The sequence below is a fragment of the Doryrhamphus excisus genome, linkage group LG12 (genome assembly GCF_037039965.1).
Source record: "Doryrhamphus excisus strain RoL-2023G ecotype Guam linkage group LG12, RoL_Dexc_Guam_v1.1, whole genome shotgun sequence".
Lineage (NCBI taxonomy): Eukaryota > Metazoa > Chordata > Actinopteri > Syngnathiformes > Syngnathidae > Doryrhamphus > Doryrhamphus excisus.
The window spans coordinates 12,860,070-12,883,575 of NC_136368.1; the positions used below are offsets into that span (position 1 = coordinate 12,860,070).

At 44.4% G+C, this 23,506-nt stretch overlaps 1 protein-coding gene across 1 annotated transcript in view; it reads left to right on the top strand.

Moving 5' to 3' along the window:
* The window catches only part of ttn.2 (titin, tandem duplicate 2), a 182,173-nt gene that overhangs the window by 36,148 nt on the left and 122,519 nt on the right, over positions 1-23,506 (top strand). The window contains exons 44-80 of the mRNA XM_078795414.1: positions 2,263-2,290; positions 2,430-6,236; positions 6,772-7,050; positions 7,275-7,838; positions 7,950-8,231; positions 8,318-8,596; positions 8,675-8,956; positions 9,049-9,327; positions 9,439-9,726; positions 9,826-10,104; positions 10,186-10,467; positions 10,713-10,991; positions 11,516-11,794; positions 12,180-12,458; positions 12,552-12,839; positions 12,941-13,219; positions 13,602-13,883; positions 14,000-14,278; positions 14,360-14,638; positions 14,719-14,997; positions 15,082-15,369; positions 15,453-15,731; positions 15,931-16,245; positions 16,727-16,777; positions 18,201-18,479; positions 18,554-18,835; positions 18,936-19,214; positions 19,374-19,661; positions 20,041-20,319; positions 20,413-20,694; positions 20,909-21,187; positions 21,259-21,546; positions 21,627-21,917; positions 21,998-22,288; positions 22,369-22,656; positions 22,727-22,834; positions 22,916-23,201. Coding sequence (XP_078651540.1) covers positions 2,263-2,290; positions 2,430-6,236; positions 6,772-7,050; positions 7,275-7,838; positions 7,950-8,231; positions 8,318-8,596; positions 8,675-8,956; positions 9,049-9,327; positions 9,439-9,726; positions 9,826-10,104; positions 10,186-10,467; positions 10,713-10,991; positions 11,516-11,794; positions 12,180-12,458; positions 12,552-12,839; positions 12,941-13,219; positions 13,602-13,883; positions 14,000-14,278; positions 14,360-14,638; positions 14,719-14,997; positions 15,082-15,369; positions 15,453-15,731; positions 15,931-16,245; positions 16,727-16,777; positions 18,201-18,479; positions 18,554-18,835; positions 18,936-19,214; positions 19,374-19,661; positions 20,041-20,319; positions 20,413-20,694; positions 20,909-21,187; positions 21,259-21,546; positions 21,627-21,917; positions 21,998-22,288; positions 22,369-22,656; positions 22,727-22,834; positions 22,916-23,201 — 13,625 coding nt within the window. The remainder of the gene's footprint in view (positions 1-2,262; positions 2,291-2,429; positions 6,237-6,771; positions 7,051-7,274; positions 7,839-7,949; positions 8,232-8,317; positions 8,597-8,674; positions 8,957-9,048; positions 9,328-9,438; positions 9,727-9,825; positions 10,105-10,185; positions 10,468-10,712; positions 10,992-11,515; positions 11,795-12,179; positions 12,459-12,551; positions 12,840-12,940; positions 13,220-13,601; positions 13,884-13,999; positions 14,279-14,359; positions 14,639-14,718; positions 14,998-15,081; positions 15,370-15,452; positions 15,732-15,930; positions 16,246-16,726; positions 16,778-18,200; positions 18,480-18,553; positions 18,836-18,935; positions 19,215-19,373; positions 19,662-20,040; positions 20,320-20,412; positions 20,695-20,908; positions 21,188-21,258; positions 21,547-21,626; positions 21,918-21,997; positions 22,289-22,368; positions 22,657-22,726; positions 22,835-22,915; positions 23,202-23,506) is intronic.

Below are 23,506 nucleotides of genomic sequence, written 5' to 3' on the forward strand. Positions count from 1 at the left end.
GCCCACATAGAATATTTACAGTTTGGGTGCCTGATGATAAATCAGTTTGAAATAAATCTGTTGTTGAGGACAACTATTAGTTTACGATCACCAAAACATGTCATATTTTACGCATCCGCTCTGAAAAAGCTCTCGAGTGTTTATTTGCTGCAAAGCTGAAGAATAGATTTTGCATGTTTTCTGAATAGTCTGCACAGAAACTAGAGTAAAATGATAAATATTTCTTAGCGTGACTGGAAAGTAAGCGTACTCTGTTTGTGTATCCCAGTGTATCTCAAACAAGACGCCAATAATTAAACATGTTAAAATGTCTTAACAAACCTAAACACCAATCTTCAGCATCTTGCTGAATTTGAATGACATTTTTACAAAAAATAATATTCTTTGTAGCCTTTGGTTTGTAAAACATTAAATAGTATTTTTTTTTAATTGCATTAAATAGAACTTTGTGGGCATGGGACATTGTTTTATGTGGGTCAATATAGTGCTTTTCTGTGTGACAACCAATTTACAAGCATTTCTAATGAGCATTTGACTGTGAAAACTTTTAAGATGTCATAGAATGTTTGGACTTGTACATATGAGGTCTTGCGTCAGTTGTTTCGAGAGTACAAATGTAATGATTGTTTTAGAGTTTATAAAATAAACTAACAAAGTAAAACTAGCGTCTCAGCTTTTGTCTTTGTCACTCTGCCACACTTTTTGTCTCTCTTCTAGTCCCCGTTGGCCTCCACTCACACTGATCATTCGTATGACGACCCATTGACTTATCCTATCACTTCAGTTCTGCTGTATTGTATTTGCAATTTCCCTAGGATATTCCAGTCTTTGAAGTCGCTGTGATTATTTATTTTGTGTAAGGGGGCGGCTGTCATTAGTTTTTCTTATTTGCGAATGTATTAATTAAATGACACGTCTTTACTACAAACCAAAATGTAGTCATGGGTGAGCGACTGTGCTGTGGGTTTGACTTTTGGAGTGTTTGAGTCTTTGTATTTCATTTCCATGATGACTTGTGTTGGTTATCATTAAGAACCTTTAAGGACCGATCGCATTACAGTAGTTGGCTGTGGCTCGGATCAACATTTGCATGTGTATGTCTATGGAATCTCTTCCAGTCAATCCAAATGGGGGGGGGGGTCATGCATCAATGGGCCGCCATGAATCAAATGTGTCGGACTTTAGATGTGAAAGGGGAATAGGGATGCTCCAATCAGGGTTTTATACTGCCAATTACGATACTAATCATCCATGAGATCGGCCGATACCGATCACATGAATGCATTAACTGTACATTTTAAAATGTATTTATGATGTATTTATGAGTGTTATTGGCAAGGGGCACGTTAGACAATTCCAAGGGCTCCTAGCAAATAGGTAATAATTTAAAAACGTAGCGAAAAAAAATTTGTGAAATAATTTTTGAATTTGACACAAACCTGAATTTAATTTTATGCATGTTTCGGATTAATACAAAAACATGGTAAATACACTTTAGCTCAAGGCATAATTAGTATAGTGGCAATAAGAGAGTAAAGTTGTTCAGTGACACTTGAAGTTAGTACGGACAATTTGTGGCTTCACCGTGGGAAAACAAAACGACCTCTGAACTAACCGCTTTGCTCGTTTGTTTTAAAAACAAAATGTCACTGTGATAAAAAGTCACATTTGGATTCCGAAGACCAGATGCTAGGCAGATAACTCTATCTAGCTAGCCAGATGCCGCCATGTACAATACAGCCAGTGACAGACAAGCAAAGTGTGTAAACAAAGATGCAAAAATAGTCGAACGGCGATAGGCTTGGCACGATGGCATTGATTGGCACAGCCTGTTGTCACGCTGTCAAACTGAAGCCATTGAGGTTTTACTGACAAGTTTGTATTCTCACAGTAATACGGGACAAAGTACGTCCCTCGTCCCTTCAATACAAGATGTGTCATTTTGTTGGCAGCCCTATGTGACACAGCAGACAAGATTAGCCACTGCACTTATTGTTTTGTTATATGTATGTTATTTATTTTTTAATCAACTCAATCAATATTTATTGGTGGCCGATCCATCGGAGAATCCGTTGGTTGTGTTGTTGTGACCAGAAAACTTACAGTGACTACTGTTATGAATATGCTAACAATGATTATAATCATACAGAATATACATCTCTGTATAACACAAATCCATGGACAATTATTTTGTTTTTATTATTACGTTTCTGTTTTTTCTCCTATGACTGAACATCACTGCTTGCTATGTACACCAAAAAGACACTTACTGTCACCATGACGGTCTTGGGTAATTCATATAGAAGTTGACTTCCTGTGCATCGTGAAACACGTCACTCAGGAATTAGTGTTTTTCATCACAGATTTAGACTTAGGAGTGATTTACATTATTGTGTGTCTGATTTGCTAAAATCATTTATTCTTGACAGAACTTTCTAGCACCACCGTGACCACAGTGGAGGAAGAAGAGGAAACCTACTACACTGGTGTCCAGTTACCACAGAAAACAAAAACACTTGAACTCATGCCAGAGTCTAAACGCTACTCTTCCACTTTAGAGAAGAAAAAGGAAAAACCAGTTTTTCTCAGCCAGCTCGCTCCAGTAGCAGTTAGCTCAGGAGAGACTGCCACATTCACCGTCAAGGTGTCCGGCACACCAAAGCCAAAAGTTCAGTGGTGTCACGATGGCAAAGTGATCAAGAGCTCTTCTAGATATAAGCTGACAGAGGAGAAGGAAGTGTTTACATTAATTATTACACAGGTCACATCTGAATACGAGGGCGAATATTCCTGCACTGCTTCCAACAGATATGGCCAGACAACATGCACCACGTACCTGGAAGTGAAAAAGGACGATATTAGCCAGGCACAGAAATGGGTTGAGAAAATGTTTAAAATTACAGGCCAAGCTCCAACTTTCTCAGCACAGATCCAACCTGTGAGGTGCTCAGAAGGGGGCGACGCTCATTTTAATTACACAGTCATTGGTGAGCCAGCCCCTAAAGTTAAGTGGTACAAAGGTGCCTTCGAGATCCAGTCAAGTAAAAACTGCATCATTACAGCCAACCCAGATGGATCTGGCTTTATTACTATTAGGAGTGTCAAACAAGAAGACAGTGGCATGTACACATGCACAGCTTCCAACCAGTTTGGGGAAATGTCTACCAGTGCTGAACTGGTTGTGCTTAGAGAATCTGTGTCAAGCAAACAGGAAAAGCTGACTGTAATTCAGAAGAAAGGTTATAAGGTTTCTGTGACGGAGCAGGCGACAGAGTCCCGCCTGTACCAGGTCAATCTGCCAGGTCACGACAAGGCAAGATCAGATCAGATGGTTTACACCATAGGCACAGAGGACCGTCAGATTATTCCCAGCGAGCAAGTGGGCTCGCTTACAGAGCTTGATATCTCCGCTGCTTCTATTCAGCGTGAGCATCTCACCCATCAGGCAGCAGTCCTTCAGTGTCATGAGGTAGAGGAAAGGGTGTCTGTGGTCCTCACACCCCCGCCACAGGTTTCAGCTGTTCCTCATAAGCAGCTTCACATGGCGGCATTTACTTCATCTGTGGAAGAGAGTCAGGATCTCACAGAGCAGCACTGTGATCGCATTCAGAGTCCAGAGGTCATTGAGCTCCAGGCAGCCAAAGAAGCGAGAGCAAAAGTTATGTCAGCTGTTGCCGAGGAGCTCACCCCACTTTCTACCACAAGCATTGAGCCACTGGCTGACAGAAAGTCCGCTTTGATAAAGCCAATCTCAGAACCCAAACATCTAGTTAGCGGACATCAAGTGGAGTCACCGTTATCAATTGTGAAAGAACAATCTCAACACCTCCCCAGACCACAAGAGGAGAAAGGTTACAAGGTTAAAGAGGGTGTTAAAATTTTATATTCCGCCCAGTCTACGGAGAAATATAAGCTTGCAGAGGGTCACACCACAGAACTAGCTACAGCAGATTCTGCTGTGAAGACACCTGTCAAGCAAGAGCAACAAAGTTCAATTCTGGCTTCTGTCAGCGAGTCCAAGCAAACTTTGGCTAAGGAGATTACGTTCTCCATGCAGAGGCCAGCTGAGGAAATTGCCCTTCTCTCTAAGGATAGAATGATGAAGGTTGGTGTAACCGCAGAAGAAAAGTGCACACTTCATGCTGAGTGTTCTGAGCAGTTGCCTTCTTTAGATAGCACCACATCCATTCAGTCCCAGTTAGAGGGAGAGCAGGTGTTACACCTGCAAGTTATCAGTGACCAAGACTTACTTCCCTCCGAGACCAGTTTCACTTGTGAGAAACCAGACTCACAGCAGGCTGGTACCAGGCGGAGTCCCACGGTGTTGCATACTGTCAGCCAGGATGAACAGAGGACAGTCATTTGTGAGGATACATCTGACTTTAAGGCCAGAGCTAGCGCTATTTCCATTCAACCAGATAAGGAACCCCCTTCTCTGCTCCACCTCCAGTCGAGCCAGTCCATCGAGGTGCTGCCCAAAGAAGGTATTCTTATAACAACAAAGCCTGAGCAACAATTAGCAACACAGAAACCAGAAAAGGCTCGTAGCCATGCAGCTATCTCAGAGGAGAAACGAGAGTTCACAGCAGATCAGCACTCAGAGCTTGGATTGTCCGTGACTGGAGTTCAGTCTCAGCTTCGAACTGAGCCGCGGCCTCACAACATCCTCCAGCTGTCATTCCAGCCCATGCAGTTGCCGAAGGAGACGCCAGTCACTTCTGACATTAAGCAGCAACGTGCATTAGTACAAAAGGAGGATCGCTGGAATGTTATGCACCTCACCAGCATGGTAGACAGTCAAGTATTAGAAGCAGGGCACACTGACACTCTTGCAGCCGTAGACATCGTCACCTGCCAGACAACTTTAGAAGCAAAAGTTTCCACTGAGCCGGTCCAAATTGAGGAGAAGGAGATTTGCACAGAGAGCACTGCCCTTCTTGAGGCTGCAGAGCAGGACTTTGCTGTGCAGATCCAGGAAGGCCAGTCAGTCAGGCAGTCCATAGTAATGGATGAGAAGCAAGTATTGACAGGAGAGCTCTCTCAAGAGCTCACCAAGTCTGAGTCCACCAAAGTCACTGCTACTAAGCAACCAAAGCTGTCCATGCGAGCATCAGAATCCAAAGACAGCACAACTCTTCCCAAAGAAATTACATTTGTACTTCAGATACCAAAGCCATCAAATGTGAATGTACGTCGACAGCTCAGAGACGCACTTCAGTCTGCTGTCGCCAAAGAGCAGCCGGTTTTACTTGCTGATATTACAGGAAAGCTCCAGGCTATAGAGATACATGAAGTCAAAGTCCAGAGAGAACCAAAATGCACCATGTTTACCTACCTGATCACATCAACCAGCACACCTTTGGAGATCACTCTGGCTTTTGAGGGTGAATATCCTCAGATAGCTGACCTCAGAACTGAACTTCAGGCAGCTTTTCACTCTATCGTGCACCAGGAGGCCCATCTTTTGACTTCAGATCAACCCGGCACTATGCAGTTAGACAAACCTCAGAGAGCACAGCTCACCTCAGCCCACTCAAAACAAATTAATTCCTCCATTGTGCAGACAGTAAGTGTGGAAGAAAGCTCTGTGGATTTCACTGCTGTTGAATCCCAGGCAGCGGCCCTCAGAACAGAGTCTGAAATGTTGGCGGAACGTGCCTCAGCTCAGCAGAAGGTTGTAGTCCAGGAATCCAGGGAAGCAAAGGTAGCACAAGCTATCTCATCGCAGGTCCAAATTTCCTCCGAGGCCACCATGGCCTTTGAAGAGTCGATGGTGGTATCAAGACACGAGGTAAGGTCCACAACGAAGACCCAAGAAAATACCGCTGCATTCACAAGCATCTTATCGACCACCACCACCTCCTCTGAACTGACTCAGGATGTCAGCATACAAAAGGAGCACATGGTGGAAGTTTTCAAAGAGGAGATGTCACTTTTAAGGAGAGAACAAAAAGAATGCCCCTTAATAGTCGCCACTTTGGAAGACTTAACAGTTGAGGAAAATAGTGAAGTAACATTTAGCACCACCATTAATTACGTCACAAAGTTAAATTGGTTTTTCAATGGCCAATTGGTGAAATCTGGCAATGAGTTCAAGTGTTTCACAGACGTCGACACACACTCACTGGTAATCAGCAAAGTTGTCAAGGACAAACATCAAGGAGAATATGTTTGTGAGGCTGAGAATGAAGCTGGCAGAACAACAACATCTTCAAGACTCACAGTGGTCTCACGAGGTTTGACAACACAAAAAAAATCAGTGTTTCATCCAGTCATCCATTTTTACTGAGAGCCCCTCATCATTCACTAAGACATGTTCATTCAAGACACGAGTATTCACGTTTGAATCTGCCTGAGCAGGAACTAACTCACCTCATCTTGCTTGTTCCACGTCACTGATTGTCTAAAGACCTGAATCAGTTCCACTTTGGTTGATTCCGGTTTTCAGGCAACTTTCATGGTCTGTCATTGTCCATTTTTCCCCACATGTGCATGTTTTTGGATCTTCAGCCTGACATCACATCTTTCTCCTCCTTATAGCCTGAACCCAAGCCTAGTTCAAAACTACCTGAAATAAGCAATTCATCTTAAAAATAGAATTTGTTCAAATTCTGAGGCTTGTGTTCTTGCTGTTTTTCTTTCCACAGAATGAAATGTCATCCAACACCATTGCATTCCACCAGTCTTCTTTCCGACTGTTCTTATTTTACATAACATATATCAATTTCCCCCCCTGACATATGTCTTTTTCTTTGTCTGTGTGTGCCTCAGTGCCACCCATTTTTAGGCAGAAAATCACTCCTCTGGAGATAAATGTCGGCAGCCAAGCAAAGTTTGAATGTGAGATTGAGGACGCCCCAAGTGTGACCTTCAAATGGTACAAGTCTGGCATGGAGATCAGACAGAGCGAGAAGTACCGGATCATCAGTCGACACACCGGATCTTCTCTGGAGATCTTGAATGCAGTTAAAGCCGACAGTGGAGAATTCAGTTGTAAGGCTACAAACCAGCATGGAGCTGACAGCTGCAGTGCCTCTATCACGGTTACTGGTAAGACCTTTGGTTGCATCCATCTTGTTACTTGCATGTCTGAGTGAGTGAGAGAGAGAGAGAATTATAGAATTTTTTACAAACTGGATTTAGTGTTGAGGATGAGAGTTGCTCCCTCTCTTGAAAACCTCACATGGTGGTGAGCCGTGAGCTGAGCTTGCACGGATTGGAATAGTTTTGTTGCTTCCAACCACTAAAGTTCATGTTCTGCCTGATCTCCATAGAAATGTACCCACCACTATTTGTATCAAAACCAGAGCCAATGACTTCCTATGTGGGAAAAGCAGCTGTGCTCCAGTGTTCACTCACTGGATCCTCACCCATAGAAGTGGTCTGGCACAAAGACAACATTGCCATCTTGCCCTCTGACCACCATGTCATGAAATATGACAAGAACAAGTATTCCCTCCACATTACCAATCTTGAGCTGGATGACCAGGGAGTATACTTGTGCAAGGCGTCCAACAGTGTTGGCACTGCTACTTTTAGCACAGAGCTAAAGGTAATCAACAAGCCCAAATTCATTAGGACCATTGAGCCAGCATCAGCAGCTGTCAATGAACTGCTGAGGTTGGAGTGCCAGCTGGATGAGGACACGTGTGTGACTGTCACTTGGACCCGGGATGGCAAAAAGGTCCACCAGAGCCTTGAGTGTAGGCTGTCTTTTGAAGACAAGGTGGCTGTTCTTGAGATACCAAAGTCCAAAGTGAAGGACTCGGGAATGTATGTGTGCACAGCCTCAAATGAAGCGGGCAGCACTTCCTGTGAGGCTTTGGTGACAGTTCAAGGTAAGACGTTTAAGCTGGTGGGTTGTTGCTGACAAGCACTGTTCTACACTATTTGTTATTTGTACTTTTGCCCGATTTTACGTCATGAGTTAAATTAATCACTGCTTGCAGAGCCTCCTAGTTTTGTCAAGAAAGTGGAGCCAAGTGTGACATGGAAGCAAGGGATAGCTGCACGCTTGCACTGCACCATAAAAGGTTCTCCAGAACTACACATCCACTGGTTCTGGAATGAGAGCGAGCTGAGCTCTGGAGAGAAACATAAAATGTCTTTCACAAACGGGACTGCCACTTTGGAGATAATAAACGTTCAGGTCACAGATAGTGGGAGCTACACCTGTGAGGTGTCAAACAATGCAGGCAGCGAGAGTTGCAGTGCCACTGTAGCAGTTAAAGGTTGGTCTGAGACATCTCATCGCTTCGCCTGTACTGTTCACTGCACCTGTAACAACATATGCACATGCAATCCTTTCTGACAACAGAGCCACCATCCATTAGGAAAGAACTGCAGACTGTGGAGGTGGTGAAAGGCACAACCGCTCAACTGGAATGTGAAATTGCAGGAAGTTCTCCCTTTGACATCACTTGGTCGAAAAATAAGAAAGCCATCAGTGGCAATAACAAATATAAAGTAATCTCCCAAGAGTCCATGTCGAGGCTGGAGATACAGCCGTTTGAAAGTGCAGATGTGGGTGATTATCAGTGTGTCATATCCAATGATGTCGGCAAGGTCACCACTAAGGCTGTAGCTAAACTTAAAGGTTAGTAAAGCAAACTAACAACATTTGTCCAACATGGACTCTTCATCTTAGTTGTCAGCGCATTTTAATCTTTTGTAGAGCCACCAACCTTCTCAAAGAGGGTTGAGAGTGTGACGGCGGTGTTGGGAAATAGAGTGAAACTCCAGGGAACCCTGAAGGGCTCAACTCCCATGACAGTCAAATGGATGAAAGACTCTGAAATACTGAGAGATGATGATCCAAACATCAGCATGGCATTTGAGAACAATGTTGCAAGTTTGACCATCTCAGTCGTGGCCATTAGCCATGGCGGTAAATATCTGTGCCAAGCCGAGAATGAAGCTGGTCAACAAAAATGTGAAGCTGCCCTGACAGTACATGGTCAGATGATCACTCATGCATGCATTTCTTCTTCTGACTAATTGTTAACACTTATGCTGAATGGCTGTCTTTATGTATGAATCTTATCTCAGAACCTGCTAGAATTGTAGAACCGGCAGAGTCCATCAGTGTCACTGCCGGTGATTCAGCCATGCTGGAATGCACCATCTCTGGAAGCCCAGACTTGAAGGTCAAGTGGTTTAGAGACGGCAAAGAGATGATCAGTGGACGCAAATATAAGATGAGCCAGAAGGACAATGTCGTCTCCATGAAGATTCTTAAAGCAGAGAAAGGAGACAGCTCTGAGTACAAGATGGAGGTTTCAAATAAAGTTGGGAAAGACCAGTGCACATGCTCAGTTACAGTTCTAGGTTTGCACCTCTTTTGCCATAACTTCTTGAAGTAGTTGTATTAGATAATATCAACAGCAGCTCTTGGGTGTTGTTTTTTGTAACTCTTGATGCATTCTCTTTAATATACAGATCGTATAATGCCGCCAAACTTCACCAAGTTCCTAAAAAGAGTTGATGGTAACATCGGTAGTGACATCGTCCTGGAGTGTAAGGTGTCTGGATCTCAGCCGATCACCATCACTTGGTTCAAAGACGAACAGGAAATTGAGTCTGGAGCCAAGTTTTGTCCTGAATTTAAGGAGAGCTCTGCCACACTGACAATCACTAGGCTGGAGAAAGCCGACTCCGGAGTTTATAAATGCAGAGCCACCAACTCAGCCGGCCTTAAAGAAACCAGTGGCACACTTTACGTCAAAGGTGGTGTCCTGCTTCCTTTTGGTGTCTGCAGCCTTTTTTTAAAATTTTTATTTGATGCTAACATGAAATATACATTTCTCTCCTGTTAATGGCCTCCAGAGCCACCTGTATTCACAGCAACACCCGACAATCAGGATGTTATACCTGGAACGACAGTTTGCCTTCAAGCTGCTTTCACTGGAACACCTCCTTTATCTGTGAAATGGTTCAGAGACGATAGGGAGATGATCAGTGGAGGTACCTCTTTCATCAAGAAAGAAGCTTCGTCAAGCACATTGGAGCTTCCCTCTGTGAAGCCCAGCGACTCTGCTACATATACCTGCCAAGTGTCAAATGATGCTGGCAAGGTGGACTGCACTACAGTCCTCTTTGTGAAAGGTGCCGATCATAATATGCATGAACATCCCTGATTGTTTAACAGTAGCCCGGTTCATCATCAAGGCTCAACTCTTTTTTCAGAACCTCCCGTCTTTGTGACCAAGCCTGAGGCGACCAAGCTGGTCACCAGCAATGACAATGTCAAACTGGAATGCAAAGTGACAGGCAGTCCTGTCATCGGTTTTATGTGGCTGAAGGATGGGATGGCAATCAGCCATAGTCCAAAATACACAATAACTTCAGTAGACCTTGTGTCCTGTCTGGAAATAGTCAAGTGCACCTTAGAGGACAATGGAGATTATGTGTGTGTGGCCTCCAGTGAGGCTGGCAGTGACCGCTGCAGCAGCACAGTCACGGTCAAAGGTTAGTTTGCTTTCCAAAACATACCATGGGAAGTTTTATGGTGTTCATTGCTTTAACTGCAGGGTTGTAATAGTACAATGTGCATTAACAAGACCACGACGGTCATCTGTTTGTGCACCAATTTGCTAACACTTTGACCCTAATTTGGATGGACATCCATTCCATTCGTCCTCTACATCTTACAGTATAACTGCAGCTCAGTCTGTTCAGTTTAATGTGCTAACGGCTCCATTGTGTTCCTTCAGAGCCCCCGATTTTTGTCCGTTTCTTGGAGCCAAAAGATGTGGTCAAGGGTTCTGAGATGATGCTTGAGGGCCAAGTCTCTGGTTCATCCCCGTTCAATGTGTTGTTTCATAAAAACACAAAGCTGGTGAGGAATGATAAGAGACACAGGATCACTGTGAAAGATGACCTGGTGGCCCTTCAGCTGCTGGCGGTGGAGGCTGGTGATGTTGGCTTGTACCAGTGTACGGTCGAGAATGAAGTGGGGAGGGCCACTTGTGATTGTCAAGTCACTCTTAAAGGTCGGTTGTGAAACTATAACTTAATGTTCACTAATAATTGGCAGGATATTCATTTTGGAACTCAGGACTGAAGGACTGGGACCTAGACTTTACGGCCCCTATTCTAGAAAGAAAGTCTTGCGAGTGGTCTTCTTTACGTTAACATATGCCTTTATTTGTCCCTCAGTGGGGAAATTTGTTTTTTTTTCTATTTTTATTTTTTTAATTTAAGATTAAGAAGTTAAGAAGCTAACAAAGTGACAACACATCATTAACATTATCATTTAAATGTTTCATCTTTGCTGGTTCTGGTCTAGGGATGAGCAATATGGCCTGCATCATCAACATACTTTATCGCAATAGATGATCAATTTAATTATAATTATTGTAGGCCAGATTTATTGTTTCAATTGTAAGTTGTTACACAACTATTCTGTTGTGATGTTTCTATGCGTTTCTATGCAGATTACAGTTTTTTTTTATTGATTGTGCAGGGTGAACCCTGACCAATAACACAAATCATGATGACTAATTTTGTGTTCTAGACCCACCATCATTTGTCCAAAAGCTGGAGAGTATCAGTGCCTTGGTAGACAGCGAGGTGTCTTTGCAGTGCACCTTGAAGGGCTCGGAACCCATTGTTGTGACCTGGCTCAAAGACAACCGCGAGCTTAAGGAAGCTGAAAACATTCGGATGACATACGAGAACCAGACAGCTTTACTGCACATCAGACAGGTCTTCAGTAAACATGGTGGCAAATACTCATGTCATGCGCAGAATCAGGCCGGAAGTCAGACCTCCTCTGCCGTCTTGACAGTTAAAGGTCGGTGTCCTTCCAGATACGAATGATCATCTGAATCTAATCGGTTTACCGAACCTTCAAAGTCTTCTTTACCAATGCTATTATAAGCCTACACACATACAGCCTATCTTTGTTATACTTTTTTACAATTAGCATTTTAGCCAGCATAACTCTCAGGTGATCTGGGATCTGTAAGTACGTTGTGAAAGCCCAGCTTCTTGTAACTGAGAAGACACAGTTCACTACAGGCGACATAGTTCTGTGGTTTCAGAATTCAGCAAGTTTATATAACAATATCAATTTCATTTTCTGAACACTTTCACTTCAAGACAAGCTCAGGATCATTTCGGATTTTTTCTTTGTTTGAGGCTCAAGAGTTTGCTGATTGTTGTTCTTCAAATCTTAGAACCTGCTACAGTCACAGAAGAAGTCAAATCCATCAGTGTGACTCAGGGGGATCTGGCCACACTGGCTGCCAGGTTCTCAGGTACAAAGCCACTGAAGGTTCGATGGCTCAAGGCCGGCAAGGAGCTAACCTCAAGCCAGAGATATAAAGTTCAAAGCACAGATTCCAGCTCTGTGCTCAAAATCAATAAAACCGATAAAAGTGATGCAGGTGACTACATGTTTGAGGTTTCAAATGATGTCGGCCACAGCTCTTGTGAGGCTACACTCACCATTTTGGGTCAGTTGCCAACATTTTTACCAGAACTCTTATGACGGAATTCCTCTTCACATGCACAATGTTGCTAAACTCTTTTTTCCCCCCTCATGCCAGATCAAATAATTGCACCAAATTTCACAAGAAAGCTGAAACAAACGGAAGGAATCAAAGGGTCGTTTGCTCATCTGGAGTGTGTGGTGTCAGGCTCGCTGCCGCTAAGCGTCCAGTGGTACAAAGACGAGAACCAGATCCAAACTGATGACAAACACAAGTGCAAGTTCTTTGAGAATGTTGCTCTTCTTGAAATCTCGGATCTTGACAGCAGAGACAGCGGCAGCTACACCTGCATCGCGAAGAACAAAGCGGGAAGTGCACAATGCTCTGGGATCTTGTTTGTCAAAGGTTTGACCTTTTTTGATCTTTGATCTTTAACAGATTTTTTTAAACTGATCTTTTAAACAGAACCAAGTTCTTAGACAATTACTGATTCTCTCCTCCTCCAGAGCCACCGTGCATTGTTGAACAGCCAGAATCTATGAATGTTCTTCCCGGCTCAAAGGTTAATTTTAGTGTTTTGGTGTCGGGCACGCCTCCATTGACCATCAAATGGTTTAAAAACCAGAAAGAGATATTATCCAGCTCAGATTGCTCGGTGATTAAAGACAACACATCCACATCCCTGGAACTGTTCTTTGTCAAAACCTCGGACTCTGGCGACTATGTCTGCGAAGTGCACAATGATGTCGGCGCCACCTCCTGCCAGACCACCCTCTTTGTCAAAGGTTCTTCAAAGGAAATAATTCTTGTTCCATCCATCTGTTGGCCCATTCTTCTTATCTCCACCAATATTAGATGGATATTAGAGGAATTAGATCACACCAGGATTAAATAACATGCTATATAGCTCACAGCTGTTAGCTATCTGCTTTCTTAAACACAAACCCATGTTCAAGTCATGGTTTTATGCTTCAATTACAAGCTACTCCTCTGGAGTTTTCTCAATGCTGACAACTAATTTCTTGTGCGGTACAATACATGACAAATGGACACATAACGTTTGAGACTAGTGCCACATTTGGATGGAAACGCATGCAATCATCTAACTTAGTAAGTCATCTTGTCGTCAACTTTCTGATGGACACATCTGTTGTATTTCTTACTCAGAGCCACCAAAATTCACACGAACCCCAGCACGGTTGTCCGTGATCCGCCCAGGTCAGAGCCAAATGTTTGAGTGCCAAGTGAGCGGCACACCTGAGATAGACATATACTGGTTCAAGGAGGGCTCCGAGATCGTCCCGAGCGGTCGCTACAAGATGGCCTTCATTAACTCTGTGGCCACACTGGAGCTTTGTGGAGCTGACATCAAAGACAGCGGAATTTACTTCTGTGAAGCTCGCAATGAAGCCGGTAGCGAGAGCTGTAGCATGGAGCTTAAGGTCAAAGGTAATTCACTGAGATACCAGCGTTAAGTTTAATCGATTGATTTAGAGTTTGCCTCGACCACACGCTGGTTTAAAAGTAATCATGTTCAGAGAGGTCTATTTTCTTTTTCAATGCAGAGCCACCGTTGTTTGTGCGAGAGCTGATGCCAGCTGACATTGTCAAAGGCTGCAGTGCCTGGTTGGACTGTCAGCTGACAGGGACTCCTCCCTTTGAGATTACATGGAACAAAGATGGCAAAGAGCTCAAAGCCAGTGCTAAACATGGCCTCTCTCTGGTCAGTGACACTGTGGGCTTGGAGGTCAGCAAATGTGATGCTGGTGATGTTGGTGAATACCAGTGCACTGTTGCCAATGAAGTGGGAAGCTGTAGTTGTAAGACAATGCTAAGCCTCAAAGGTTGGTCGATTTGAATTAGAAATTCATTTAGGTTTGAATCCACGGTCAAAATTAACATTATTGATTGGTCTTCCCCAACAGAGCCGCCAACATTTACAAAGCGAATGGAAAATGCTACCTGCGTTCTCGGTAAGAAAGTGGTCTTTGAGTGTGTCGTCAGTGGCTCTCCCAATCTCTCTGTGCAATGGCAAAAAGATGGGAACTGGATTTTGGAAGATCCTAAAATGGAGAGAATATTTAAGAATAATGTAGCCACTCTCAGAATCCCTACTTGTGAAGCGGATCACAGTGGGTCATACACTTGCCAAGTGATGAACGAAGCTGGACAGGATAAGTGTGTTGCCACCCTGGCAGTCCAAGGTATGCTTAACAAATCTCTGCTATCAGATCTTGGTCTACTATGGCAGCCCCTATAACAACAGAACTGTATTGCCATGCAGAACCTCCTCAAATCTCAGAGAAACCTGAGGTGGTAAAGGTGACGTCTGGAGATCCGGTCAGCCTGGACTGCAAGGTAACAGGCTCGGCTGAGCTCAAAGTAAGATGGATGAAAGATGGCAAGGAGCTTCAGTCCATCAGGCAGCACAAGTTGAGCTTTGAGAACAACATGAGCAGCCTGAAGATTCAATCAGCTCAGAGAGAGGATGAAGGAGAATACATTTTTGAGGTGTCCAACCACATCAGCAGTTGCAGCTGCACAGTCAAAGTGGTTGTGTTAGGTCAGTCAGCATGCGGTATAAAGAACATCTTGCTTTTTGGGCCAGATGAAGATAATCACCTTCTGTTTGTTCTCCTGGTAACAGAACAAGTCATCCCACCAAGCTTCATTAAACCCCTGAGAGACATGCATGAGATTTTGGGCTCCTTTGTTCAAATCGGTTGCAAAATATCCGGTTCCATTCCAATCTCAGTGGAATGGCAGAAAGATGGAACCAAGATCTCAAGTGGCGTGAAACACAAACTTATTCAGCAGGACAATTCCGTCTATGTGGAAATTGAGCATTTAGAGATTTCGGATGCAGGATCTTACTCTTGCAAACTGAACAACACAGCAGGAAGTTGTGAATGTACTGGAATCCTGAAGGTCAAAGGTTAGACTTTCTGTTCCATTTGAATTGGTCACCGGATCTACAGAACCTGCTTTAAGCCCATCCGTCTTTTTATCTGTCTTTAGAACCTCCAAGCTTTGTGACCGTACCTGAGTCTCAGGCGGCCATACCCAACACCACAGTTCGCTTCAAAGGAACATTCAAGGGAACACCACCCTTCAGTGTGAAATGGTTTAAGGATGACACAGAACTCATGACCGGACCCACTTGTCTCATGGGACTGGAGGGGCTTTCATGCCTCTTAGAGCTCTACTCAGTGGGTGTCAACCAGAGTGGTGTCTACTCCTGCCAAGTCAGCAATGATGCTGGTTCTGTACGCTGTAGTGCAGACTTGATGGTCAAAGGTTGGATACTCGTCTTGTCAGTCTTGTCTTCTGTGTCTTAATTAGCATTAAGACATACCTTAGGCCAAACTAGAGATTGTTTGTTACATTTGTTTAGTGAATTAGTTTCTTTTTTATCAGCAACAATATGAATGTTTTTTTTTACGGTATAAACCCACCTTCAAGTTCACGAGCTAACGTGAATGTTTTGGCTTTCCAGAACCTCCAGAATTTGAGCTGAAACTCCCTGCCGATAAGTGTGTGAAGCAGGGTGAGCCACTCCGCCTGGAGTGCAGAGTCACTGGTACCGGACCGCTCAAGGTGACCTGGTACAAACAGGACACTAGGCTTACTGATGGTGGCAACTGCAGAACGTCGTTTATTGATTCTGTGGCAGTCCTTGAGCTGTTCGCCGCCGGTTTTGATGATGATGGAGTTTACACATGTGAAGCTCACAATGATGCTGGCAGTGTCAGTTGCAGCACCACTCTAGCTGTGAAAGGTTTGTTTATTTCTGACTTCCTATTCAATATCAGTGACTGTCAAAGGGCTCTATTTTCGTAGACCAGGTACAGGTGCGCCGCGCTAACGGTATCTCCTCCTCATCCTCTATGCATGTTGTCCACCTTTTCAGATCACGTTAAGAATAACACCGACTGACTTACATTTATTCAACGAGCGTCTCTTTTTTATTTTTCTCTTTTTTTCCTTTTTCTATGAGATTCATGAGATGTGATAGGCCGATAAGAGAAGCCGAATATATACTCTGTAACGGATGCCGTGGCTGTTTGTGGTTGGCTGAAAAAAGGGGAACTCATTAGTTGGCATCATATTTTCAGCTGCCATCAGGTTGAGTTCCCATTATGCGTCAGATGTGATAGGACAATTAATACAAAAATGTACATGCTGGTTCAGACGGTTATGTTAAATAGTGTTTGCTGTGATTGTTTGTTGCATTGAAATGTGTCTGACACCTGTGAGATTTTGGTGACGTGTGTGCACTGTGCGCCTGTCAGCCAATTTAACACTGCGCCACGTGCACTTCGCCTGCGCCGAGAAAAAACCAGGTCAGCGCACCTTCAGTGCACTGTTTTTCACTGTGCCAAGCTGAAAATCTGGACACCTCCCCCTGGTGCACCACCACGGCCTAACAGATTACCAAATTGGCTGCGCTAAGTGGTGCGCTGGACAAAATTACCACTGTACGGGGTGCGCCACGCTCCGCCACCTTGCGCTGCGCCACGAAAATAGAGCCCAAAAAGTTTAAAGCTGTCATCCACCAGATGTCACATGAAATGTATTTTTGAGCAAATATCAGTTTTTGCTTTTTGACTTGTGTTCTTTGACTTGTGAATGAACCAACAAACACAATGTGAAATTCACATCCACAGCAGTTTCACAAGCAAATACTTTTAATCAGGACTAAGGATGAGCCGAATACTCATTATAATACCAAATACTCTTTTATAATGAGTATCTGTTATGGATAATGCCATGAAAGTAGTACATCTCATCATTATCTGTATTAATGTTGAAAGAAAATCTTCATTATCTATTCACTCTTCACGCTCTGTGATTGGTCAGTCACACACAGCTGCCTTAATCACAAACACATAGTGTGGCATTGCCAACTGCCTCCACTATAGGTTTTCCTTAGATTGCCTCTATTTCGGTTTGTATCATAAGTTACTTGGTTAACTTAACAATCTTAAACTTGTTTTGTAAAGTATGCGTTGCATTTTACAAGACAGCTTTATGTAGTCACTGCCCGTGTTATTTTTTTGGTCTGCTTGCTTATAATTTGGCGGGTGATATAAAGTCAGTTGGAAAACTTTGCTTATAGTACCGAACGTGAGGCTTTTGAGAAAACTACAGTGAACAAGGCTGACAGATTATTTGTTTGCCATCACTGGATGTTTCCATGAATCATCAACTTCACACAGATCATTAAAAATAATTAAACTTACACACATACACAGCACAGATGTAGCTTAATAATATACAATAAATATAGCAACTTCTGATCAATCCATGTCAGTTTCTGACTTAAAATAATAAGCCCCTTCCGACTTCCTATTTATGCCCCACCCACTTTGAGTACAGATATGGATACAGATCATTTAGACGAGTGAATAGATGCAGGTACAGGTTCAGATAGAGGTGTACTCGCTCATCCCTAGTTAATGCTCCTGTAGAAACAAACAAGCAGACCTCTCAAATGAAAAAAAATTAGAGTCCACCATTGTTGTCCCAGTTTTAAGCACTATAAGTGCATTTCATTTTTCTTTTCATTTTTCTTTTCTGAATGAGTTAGTATAAATTCCCCCCCAAATGACATCATATCAGCCTTATTTCTCCATTTTTGAGGTCACCTCCACTATCAGTGGCTAATTTTATTTATTTTATTATAAACTTTTGGATTTCAGCTTTTGACTTTTGCTGTCTATCATTTTTTTGTCCCTCTTTAACGGTTTACTGGTCTCTCCATAGACCCACCATTATTTATTAAAGTACCTGAACCAGTAGAGGAGCTGAAAGGCAAGGATGTGAGTCTGTACTGTGAGATGCGCGGTACAGCTCCCTTCCAGATTACATGGTTCAAAGACAAAAAGCCTCTGATGGAGAGCAGGAAGTATAAGATGTTGAGCGAAGGGACCTCGGCCACTCTGCACGTCATTGGGATTGAGCTGGTGGATGCCGGCCAATACGAGTGTAAAGTGTCAAACAGTGTAGGAAGTGATATCTGCCACACAGACGTTAAACTCAGAGGTCAGTAGACTTGAGTCAAATGAGAATCCTAATTAGATATGTGTCACCTTGCTGACCTTTGTTCGTCTCTCCAGAGCCACCATCTTTCGTGAAGAAACTGTCAAACATGACAGTGATTCTGGGACAGGAGGTGACCCTGGTGGCCACTGTTCAAGGCTCTGAACCCATTACTGTGTCCTGGGTTCAGGACAAGGATCACATTCTCAGAGACGGTGACAACAGGAAAATCACCTTTGAGAACAACCAGGTTGCTCTTAAAGTGTTTACGGCCGACGCAGCAGCTTCAGGCAGATACACCTGCCAGCTCAGAAACGATGCTGGGAGCGTGGAGTGTTTTGCTAATTTGACTGTTCTAGGTTGGTAACCATATAATTCTCTCTTTCTCCCAAAGTTGTTTTCTTTCCCTTTCATAGGCAGCACTGTAAACAAATTCTACTACTTGTGTGTCAATTCCAGAACCGGCCAGGATCGTGGATAAGCCTGATGCTCTGAATGTGACTGCAGGCGATATTGCCGCTCTAGAGGTCAAAGTGTGCGGCACCCCAGAGCTCACACCTAAGTGGTTCAAGGATGGTGTGGAACTGGCCTCCGGGAGGAAATACAAAATCTCATTTACCCGGATGATTTCCAGCCTGAATGTGCTGTCGGCTGAGAAAATGGACTCGGGAGAATACACATTTGAGGTCGTGAACGAAGTCGGAAAGGATCTCAGCAAAATTAATCTCACTGTCTTAGGTTGGTGTCCGATTACATCTCACTTTGTCTTGATGATACAATGTGAGGCAACTATCCAGTTCTTCTTTTGGGCTCCGCACTTTACAGAAAAAAGGCGTATTTACATATTTAGAGTTCCAATGGGAGGAAAAGCTCATTCTATCTTTCCATCCTTAACAGATAAAATCATGCCGCCATCCTTCACAAGGAAACTGAAGGACTGCCACGCTGTGGTTGGGCATGCTGGTGAGATGGAGTGTAAAGTGTCTGGATCGCCACCTTTCACAATTACCTGGTACCACGGTGACGAGGAGCTTCATAGCGGGCCCAATCACGACATATCCTTCAAGGACAACAGCTGCACTCTACGGGTGCCCACGCTCAAGCTGTCTGACTCCGGACTCTATAAATGTAAGGCTGTCAATGAGGCAGGATCCAGTGAGACGACAGCTTCCCTTGAGGTCAAAGGTCAGCAGTGTCTTTGCACTGATTCTCCTTCTTTCAATTGTCTTCTATTTTATCATTTGATTGCTTTTTTATATAACAACCTTAAATGACATGACACCACCTTCCTGTCGGTGGAAAAAAAAAACCTTCCACATGAACTAATCAAGGCGTCACGGGCCATGTATTTGCTGATGGAGAGGAGGTTACCCCCCTGAGGTTAAACCCCTGAGGTTTAGCCTTTTAGTGCTCCAAGGACAGCTCTAACATGCTGATGCCACCACTGATAAAGTGTCCTATAGTTTTTACTGTGTCCATGGGCACTGCTAAGAGCAACTGCTTTGATGATCTCATTGTTCTGTGTGCAGTGCAACAAAGTTAGATAAATTTGTATTGTACACAGAGCCACCATCTTTCGTGGTGCCGCCTCAGCCGACCGAGGCCTTGCCAGGATCTGACGTGACCTTCTCGGCAATTGTCAAGGGCAGCGCCCCCCTCCGGCTTAAGTGGTTCAGGGGAACCAAAGAGCTGGAGGCTGGACGGGGTTGTAATTTCTCCCTGAAGGACAACCAAGTCATGCTGGAGCTCTTCAGAGTAGACAGAAGTCACGCTGGAGAGTATACTTGCCAGGTCATCAACGATGTTGGCAAGGAGAGTTTCCCTGTCAATCTGATGCTCAAAGGTCAGTTGAAAATCCTCCATAGTTGTGTGCTCAGTGTTAACTGGCAACTTAAAGTTAGCTGTAAACTAATCTGATCACACTGATCCCGCCCAGAGCCAGCATCCTTCGTGAAGAGGCTGAAAGACGTGTCAGTCGAGAAAGGCAAACCTTTGACGCTTGAGTGTTCCTATGCCGGGACGCCAAAGATCTTGGTAAGCTGGTTCAAAGACAAGCAGCAGATCTTTGCGTCATACAAGTACAACATGACCACAACGGAGAGCGCCTGCATCCTGGAGTGTCTCAGTACCGAAGACAAGGATGCTGCTGGGACATTTTCCTGTCAAGTGTCTAATGATGCCGGCCAGGATACCTGCGAGTCAAACGTGACCATTCTGGGTTAGTTCACGCTGCCCGTTGAAAAATGCCAGCTGAATATTGAAAACATTCTTACCTCAAATGCAAGCAAATGGATACAAACCCAATTAAATCTTGATCTTGATCATGCTAGCAAGCATGTTGCATTTCTTATGTCGTTCTCTAAAAGAAGGCTTTGTGGCTGCGGTATTAGCTTGGTCCAGCAGGCTTCACTCTGATGTGTTCGCACCTACAGAGCCACCTCATTTCCTGGAGACACTGGAGCCCATGGAGGTGACGTCAGGCGACGCCGTGTGCCTCAAGTGTCATGTGGCGGGGACACCTGAAATCAAAGTGTCTTGGTTCAAGGGCGATGGCAAAGTGCGCTCTAGCCCCACCTGCAGGTTGGAGTATTCCAAGGGCGTCGCCTGCCTCAAACTAAGCAAGGCCACAAAGGCCGACATTGGCGAGTACACCTGCAAGGCAGAGAACAAGATTGGCTCTGCTTCTTCCACTTGCAGACTTAGCGTGCAAGGTACATGTGGGCTCCAAAGGTTTAGCAAAAAAATGTAAAGAATTTTAACATTATGTTATTTCTACCCCCAGAGGCCAAAACGCCACCATCCTTCCCCAAGAAAATCACTAGCCTGCAGCAGACCAAAGGTCAGACAGTGCGCTTTGAATGCCGCGTGGCCGGTTCCTCGCCAATTGAAGTGTCATGGCTGAAAGATGGCGAGCATCTGAGCCAGGGGGGGGAGTTCTCCATGGTGTACGATGATAACACTGCAGTACTGGAAATCAGTAACAGTGATCTTAAGCATTCGGGAGAGTACACTTGTGTGGCAACCAACAGTGTTGGCTCTGCCTCCTGCAGAGCAAAGCTTTCTTTGCAAGGTCAGTAAGGGAAAACATCTTTGAACATGATCAGACCAGATCAGATGGATCAGATCTTTTTGTCTCTTTCCCTCCTGCAGAGCCCAGGTATCCTCCAGTCTTTGACCGGAAGTTGTCACCAACACAGGCGGTGACAGTGGGAGATAGCATTGAGCTTGAATGTCACATGACCGGCTCCGCCCCCATTAAAGTCACATGGTCAAAAGATCATAAAGATATCCGCAGTGGCGGGAATTATAAGATACGATTCGAGGACAACACGGCCTACCTGAGCATAGTGAAGGCTGACAAAGACGACTCAGGCAGATACTTTTGCCATGTCTCCAATGACATGGGCAAGGACTCATGCTCCTCTGACATTGTTGTGAAAGGTATAGTGACATTTCTGACCGTATCTTTGTCCCAAAACATTCCTAACATATGTCCTGACTGGCACTCTGCTTGTTTTTAGAGCGCAAAAACCCTCCTGTGTTCACCAAAAAGCCGTCAGAGCACATGGAGGACATCGAAGGCAGGCTGGTCAAGATTGAGGCTCGAGTCTCCGGCTCGCAACCCGTGACAGTCTGCTGGTTGAAGGATGATACGGAGATCTCCAGCTCAGACAAATATGACATCAGTTTTAAGAGTAATGTGGCTGTGCTGTGTATCAAGAGCGGCCAAGTGATTGACAGCGGCAGGTACACCTGCCAGGCCTCCAACGAGGCAGGGAAAGCAGTTTGCAACATCAATCTGGGCATCTCAGGTGGGTTGTCTGATGTCTCGAGCATGGCTAATGTTTATATTTAAGCCAGTGTGGCTAACATTGTGTAATTTGCTCTTCAGAGGCGAAGAAACCACCGGTGTTTGACGTCTCGCTCAAAGCAGCGACTGTGGAGGAGGGCGAGAAGCTCAGTCTCAAGTGTCACGTCTGTGGATCCCCACCTATGAAGATTCAGTGGTTGAAGGACAGGAAAGAGCTGGTGTCAGCCGGCAGCACCAAGATTAGCTTTTCTGACGGGACAGCCTGTTTGGAGATCGGCGCCACTTCCCGTCACGATGCTGGCGACTACATCTGCAAGGCCACCAATGACGCCGGCAGCGAGCTTTGCAGAGCTAAAGTTACAATCAAGGGTAAAGAACTTCCTCATTATTCTTAAAAAAAGTATTTTTAGTATTTGCTTATGTTGTATTGTGCTCAAAGGTAAAGAAGCTCCGCCTCCAACTGAAACTGCTGCTGATACTGCTCCGACTAAGAAGCTGGAGAACCTGTTCTTCATCGAGGAACCAAAGAGCGTGAATGCCACTGAGAGTGAGACACCAGCAAAGCCAAATCATTGTTGTCATCTTCTTTCTGTTTGATATGATGACCTTGTGGTTGGTGTCTTTGCAGAGGGCTCAGCCACCTTCATTGCCAAAGTAGGCGGTGATCCCATTCCAAGCGTCAAGTGGATGAAGGGCAAGTGGAGGCAGCTCACGCACGGTGGACGGGTCTCCATCGAGCAAAAAGGCCAAGAGGCCAAACTAGAGATCAGAGAGGTGACCAAGTCTGACTCGGGCCAATACAGATGCGTGGCCTCCAACAAACACGGCGAGATTGAATGCGCCACCAACCTTTCTGTGGACGAGAAGAAAACATCAGCTCAGCTGGAAGGAGACCTTCGAGCCAAACTGAAGAAGTCAGTTTCCTCACATATATATATATATATATATATATACAGTATATATACAGTGGGGAAATCAGTGTTTCATAAAAAATATGTGCAGATCATATTTTTTTAAAAATGAGTGCCGGGCAGCACGGCGGTCTAGTGGTTAGCGCGCAGACCTCACAGCTAAGAGACCAGGGTTCAATTCCACCCTCGGCCATCTCTGTGTGGAGTTTGCATGTTCTCCCCGTGCATGTGTGGGTTTTCTCTGGGTACTCCGGTTTCCTCCCACATTCCAAAAACATGCTAGGTTAATTGGTGACTCCAAATTGTCC